The sequence below is a fragment of the Budorcas taxicolor genome, chromosome 4 (genome assembly GCF_023091745.1).
Source record: "Budorcas taxicolor isolate Tak-1 chromosome 4, Takin1.1, whole genome shotgun sequence".
Classification (NCBI taxonomy): domain Eukaryota; kingdom Metazoa; phylum Chordata; class Mammalia; order Artiodactyla; family Bovidae; genus Budorcas; species Budorcas taxicolor.
Genome location: NC_068913.1, coordinates 13122583 through 13129279, shown reverse-complemented (window position 1 = coordinate 13129279; position 6697 = coordinate 13122583). Strand labels below are relative to the sequence as shown.

At 37.9% G+C, this 6697-nt stretch overlaps 1 protein-coding gene across 1 annotated transcript; it reads right to left on the bottom strand.

Annotated features, from left to right (window-relative positions):
- Positions 1-460: 460 nt before the first annotated feature.
- On the bottom strand, positions 461-5845 carry LOC128046927 (guanine nucleotide-binding protein G(T) subunit gamma-T1). The gene is made up of 2 exons (XM_052639119.1): positions 5744-5845; positions 461-589 (listed from the first exon to the last, which is right to left on the bottom strand). Exons 1-2 carry the CDS (start codon positions 5837-5839, stop codon positions 461-463), a joined length of 225 nt encoding a protein of 74 aa, XP_052495079.1. The 5' UTR covers positions 5840-5845.
- Positions 5846-6697: the final 852 nt, after the last annotated feature.

Genomic DNA, 6697 nt, shown 5'->3' with positions numbered 1-6697 from the left:
AACAACAAACATCTTCATAGCACACATTCTGCAAATATAGGTCTTCCATGACTCAAAAGAATAGACTTCCTACTCACCCAAGAAGAGAAGGGTTGAGGAAAACATAGGTGTAACCAGGAAATTTCTAGGTGAAATATTAAGGAGGTTGAAAGGGTAAAGGAGAAACATAAAACATTTACTATATGCTGGCATCCAGAATAATATAAACTCATTATAAAACATATTATTGTTAAAGAAAGGGATCAATCAATATTTGTTGCCAATTATGTGTTAAACCCTGTGGAAAGTACTTAAGAAAACCATAGACTCACACATTATCATGTTCCAAATTTTATTAACCACTTATATTTATAATTTTAAAATTTATGTATATGCTTAACCATATTATTACATATGACCAAACATTAGTACGTCATTAAAGCTCAAGATATTCCACGGGATTTAAAAAAAGAAAAAATTCTTATGAAATCACACAGCCTCCTTTGAGCTCCTTGAAGGGATTTTTGTCCTCTGGGATACCCTTTACTAATGGATCCTCCCCAGATCTTTCTTCAACATAATCCCTGAATTCTTCACAACATTTGGACACCTTAAAGGAAAAAAGAAAGAGATGATTCATTTAGTTTAATGGAGAATACTTCAGAATCCAAGAATGCATTTATAATAACCATTTGTGTGTGTGTGTGTTCTATCTTTTTAACATGATTCTGCTTTCTGCCAACGCACTCATACTTTTGTATGAAAGAAGAAACATTGACAGCAGCTCCCTCCTCTGTCCTTGTAGATATCTTGGAGCGAAGGCTAATCAGCTGGCCAAACTCCAGCTAAGGGTTCTCAGCAGATACTGCCTCCAGCCTCTTTAAAGGAGACAGGAGGATCCAGGGATCAGAACACAGCTGACAACGCAAGTCAAGAATGTTACCAGAGCAAGCACTGATTAAATGCTTTTCCTCATTCCAAAAATGTGACCTGTGAAGGTGGAAGGGAATGAATAATTGTTAAATTCCAGGCTTATCACCACTCCTGGATTCTCAGAAGGATACACTTTGTAATTTTATTTTAAGCTTGTCTAATGATGGATCATGATTGTGAACTTGAAGGTAAGCTCCAAAGGGACCTCTGGCTGACTTGTTCACATGTATCACAGGCAGCTAGGACAGAACCTATTTATTTGTGTGTGTGTATATGTGTGCTCAGTCATGGCTGACTCTTTGCAACCCCATGGACTGTAGCCTGCTGGGCTCCTCTGGGCATAGAATTTTCCAGGCAAGAATACTGGAGTGGGTTGCCACTTCCTACTCCAGGGGATCTTCCCTCCCCGACGTCTCCTGCATTGGCAGTCGGTTCACTATGCCACCTGGGAAGACCCTTATATTTTACTGGTGTTCAGTAAAAAAAATAATGGCTGAACCAAATCATTTGTTTTGTTTATGAGCTTGCTCCTTAGTCATCTGCACCCATTATAGTAATGACTTCGTGAAAAATCAGGCTTTAGTATTTTAATTAATGGACTCAGTCAAAGTCTGTTAACGTACCATATAACATACTGTTTAGAGAGGGGCAAAGTTATATACATGTGTAAATATAAGTGTGTGTGTTGTGTATATGTATACATATGCATATACACACACGGGACCACGTTATTCATTTCTTTTAATTGTCAACTTGTTATGTTTTCACTTAATACATCATCATGACATTAACACAAAGCTGTTTTAGTTTTGGCAGTCCATGAAGTAACCATTCTGCAAGTTATCTAAGGAATTTATTGTTTTGTTTTAATAAAATCTTCATGCCATTTTTTCCATGGAAGTTCTAAGCAACATCGGACAGAAGACTTAAAACTACTGATAACTCTGCAAACTCATTATCTGCATGTTAGAACAAATCATTTCTAACTGGGGGCGGGGCACTGGTCAGGTGGCTCCTTCATAGGACTATACTTGCAGTTTATGTACACATTTGAACAATATCAATTTGAAATATGCAGTGATTTAGAATCACTTTTTTTTTTCCTCCTCAAAATTCAAACTTGAGATTTAGATTCACTTTTTCCCCTTCTTCCAAACACCAGCTCTTTGGGCCCCCACCAGATGTCAGCAATAGGAATCAGTGAGGGTTAGTTCTGACAGTGTCTGGTTAGGATCTGAGGATGCTGAGGAGCAGTGATTACCTACAATCCTATGTGAGGGTATGCGGCTCAAAACTCTATTATAAGTATATACAGTTTAATACAAGTTTACACAGCACGGTGGAAAGAACATGGACACTGGATTCAGGGGATTCCAGGTTTGATTTTGGCTCTGCTCATTTACCAGCTGTGTCCTTGTTTAAAACAGTTTATCTAAGGTTTAGCTACTTCATCGATGAAATAGAAGGAACACAGGTTGCATTAAATACCTGGCATAGATAGAGAAGCAAATGGTAGCTGTTAACTACAAAGACTGCCTTTTGTTTTTGCTTATTATATTCACTTAAAGTCATCACAAATCTTTTTAGAAATTGGTTGCCAAGAGTTGTCTTAGTTTGACAACGCTGCTGTTTAGTCACTAGGTCCTGTCTGATTCCAGGCGACCCCATGGACTATAAGCTGCCAGGCGCCCCTGTCCATGGGATTCCCCAGGCAGGAATACTGGAGTGGGCTGCCATTTCCTCCTCCAGGGAGCCTCACAATGCTACCACCTTGATAGCAAGGTTGAGGCATATTATGGATCAGTCTGGTTCATAGATATCAATAATAATTTTTAAAGTAATAATAATTACCTATTGTTACTATTCCCATTTTATAGAAGAAGAAACTGGCATAGGTAAGTTAGCTAACTTTAGTGAATGTTACACAGAAAAAGTCGTGGAGCCGGAATCTGAGTCAGATATGGTTCCGGAGGAGACCTGCTTAACTATACTATGACGGACACTATGCCATCCTATGTCAGAGTTCTGGGTTCAGGACTGGAAAGTTCTGAGTGTGTGTGTGTGTGTGTGTGTGTGTGTGTGTGTGTAGTTTTGGCAGTCTGATACTAAATTAAATTGACTTCCAAGAGCAAAGACACATTATGTAATAGGAAAAGGAACCAGAAAGCCTGACGAAATGGGGATGTATGTGATGTTTATCCGAAACAATAATTCCCAGGTGAACCTGCCAGAGTGAACAGTAAAAATGAAGATGACCAAACTACATATAAAATAATCCTGGCTATATAAATAACAAAACGGCTTTTGGATGTTTCAAATATAAAAGAAAAAATCATTAACTCCTTTATCTCAAAAGTTTATTTTCCCACACATCATAAAGATAAGGATTTTAACTTTTTTGGTGTATGTTCCGAGCTTTTGTGCTATTTAAAGATTTAATTTTTATCTTTACAACAAAGTATGTTTGGCCGGTATGGAAAGGGCAACAGGGAAGTTTGAGACAATTATAAACATAAAAGAAGCCAAAATTCCAACTTTTATTGGGAGTGAGAGTTTTGAGCAAAGTTTGAAGATAATACTAACTTCTTTTTCACTTTGGCCTGATAAAACAAGTTTTTTTTTAAGAAACATGAAATATACTCTTACGACTTGTGGAGGAGTTTTCATCCTACTGATGTTCCTAAAACAAAGAGATCTGAAATACATATCTACATTTTCCAAGCGCCAGTCACTGTTTGGTGGAAAGCTTTATTTCTTTGCCATTTCTGCTCCTTTTAATGGGAGAGGACTTCGGGTAACGGTTTTTAAGATCTGACAAATGTTTGTAGGAGAAACCAGCAGAGTTCTTGTGCCTGACCTCATTTTTATTTTCAAAGAGGGAATAGAATGTACTCATTCATTACTGGCCATGACAATGCTGGAGGGGATGACGTCTTGGCTAAGAGTATTTGAACAATATCAAATAAAGAGAAACATCAATTTAGCAAAGTGAAAACAAAATGCCTATATGCATTGCTTTACTTTATTGCTTAGCTAAAAAATATGATGTTTCATATTCTTCATTTTATTTTTCTCTCTCCACCCCCTTAAAAAAAATAATCTATAAAAATATTTTCAGTTTAGTGGCCATACAAAAACAAAAATAGGCCAAGGGCTAGATTTGGCTTATGGAACATAGTTTTCCAGGCTGTTAATTTTAACTCTAAATCAAAAGATAATTATGATTATTAATTTTCTTAATTTCTGATGAATTTTATCTGAAAAACTTATTTTCAACTGTACTGAGCTTCTCCAGTTAGTGATGTGAAAGAGGAAAAATAATTTTCCCTCTACACTTCTAGGTTCTTAACTGAGATTACCCTGTAATAAGAAAGGCAGATTAACAGGAGAAAAACAAGTTTAAAAACATGTATACCCGCTGTATACAAGGGAGAAGCTCAGGAAAACGGAGGAGCTTCCTGAATTAGTTCAAGTCACCACCTTAAATACTACTACAATGAAAGACAAAAGAAAATGGTGGGTGTGGATGACAGGGGTGTGGACAGCCAGTTATGAGCTTGAGATAATGATCAGATCCTTACCCTAAAAAGTCCTGGAGGCTCATATGCTAAAGAATCTGCTTGGAATGCAGGAGACTTGCATTCAATCCCTGGGTTGGGAGGATCCCCTGGAGAAGGGAATGGCTACCCACCCCCTCCCAGTATTCTTGCCTGGAAAGTCCCATGGACGGAGGAACCTGGCAGGCTATATAGTCCATGGGGTCTCATAGAGTTGGACACAACTAAGCAACTAACACTTTTCATTACCTTAAAATAATTCGTGACAACCTATCCCTGAAGGACAAATATTTCCCTTTCTTATGTCAGAATACAATCTCTTGGCTACGCCCTTATAAGCCCCTCACTTTCTCTTCCCTGGAACACTCTTCAAGTTTTACCCAAATCTGTCTCCTGAACTGTAATATCTAAGAGCCCCAAATAAACATTTTTCATTAAAAAAAGGATATAAGAAAAGCACAGTGTCAAAAAAAAAAAAAAAAAAAAAGAATAAAAACAAACGACAGGCCCAAATGGAGTCACGTGTGCTAAGCCTCACATCAGAACAAACCAAAACTTAATATCTAATTTAACTGCAGTTTCAACATTTCCCAAGAGTAAACCTAACACACCGGAATTTCCCAGTCTGCATGAGAGACCTCCTGCTCTTCCCCCAAAGGAAGTTGCTCCTGCCTGAAATAATTCTTCCTTTGTTCATGACTTCCTTGTCCTGCCCCTCTGTCCCTATAAAAAACCTTCCATTCTGCACAGCTCCTTGGTGAGCCTTTCTACTTGTTAAATGGGATGCTGCTCAATCCATGAATTATTTAGTAAGGCCAATTATATCTTCAAATTTACTCAGTTACATTTTGTTTTTTAACAACAGTAAACAAGGGGATGGTGGTTAAGCAGATTTAAATCCTTGTGTTCCCCACTGATAAGAGTTTCTAGAGACTTAAGAGTCATTCTCCTCCTCCTGATACAGAGGAGTGAGTGCTTGTATGCATGCTAAGTCGCTTCAGTCATGTCCGACTCTTCACAACCCTATGGACCAAAGTGCACCAGGCTCCCCTGTCCATGGGATTCTCCAGGCAAGAATCCTGGAGTGGGTTGCCATTTCCTTCTCCAGGGGATCTTCCTGACCCAGGGATCGAACTCACATCTCTTATATCTCCTGCATTGGCAGGCAGGTTCTTTACCACTAGTGCCACCTGGGAAGCCCCATAGAGAAGGAGACACCCTTACCAATGGAGATTTCCCTTACAAATAAAACTCAAAAGAGGACAGCAGTTTACCATCATTCTTTCCAGCGTCACTTCTTTCTTGAGCTGGTCGACTTCCATCTTCAATTTGTCCTTTTCTGTCAGGTCCTCAATGTTGATCACTGGCATCTTCTGCCTGCTGAAAAAGTAGAAAGTTTTATACACCTGAATTGTCAGACTCACTTCAAGTTAATGTAAACCAAACCTTCCTTCAGCTCTGAACTTACTAAGCAAACTGTTTAACTTCCTTTGATAACCAATTTCTCTTGAATGCTCTCCAAACAATACTAGCCTATGCACTAGCCCTGAGATTTTAAAGCTTTCTTATAATCTTCACTAATATGATTAAGTATTTAACTCTAAACACCTGCTACTAGGTTTGTGAAGAGAGGTCAGTTTACTCAGTATATTATCTTAAATATCCAGTGCTTCTCCTTTTCCCTATTTCTTGGCACAGTGTATAAACTTGAGGTTCCAACCCTCATCTCCAACTCCAAAACCTTCCATTATATGATTTATGCCATTTATGTTAGTTTGAGGTCACTGAGGACTGCCCATTAATTCTCTAAATCACTAGAGTATTTAATCTGATATTAACAGAGAGACATACAAAAAGTATCATTATAAGTCCCTTATAAATAATGGATTGACATATGAACCAACAGAATGAAAATACACCAACAAATAATCTTGCTAATTAGGAACAAACTAGCATATTACTTTGATTATACCTGGAATTTTTTTTTTCTTTTTGTATATTACTGTCACAATGAATTAGATAGCAATGATGAGCAAATGCAGCAGGTTAAAGGGGACGTGGTGAGTCTGATCTCCCAATGCATATTATAAAAGAATGAGGGCAGTAGCAATATCTTCTTCTTCTTAATTAGATCAGTGGGCAATGGGAAAGATGGCATAGTATTTTAGTGATTCCCTTATGAAACTGCCTGGAAAATATTTCATTGTATCCAAGTGGCATCATGCTTT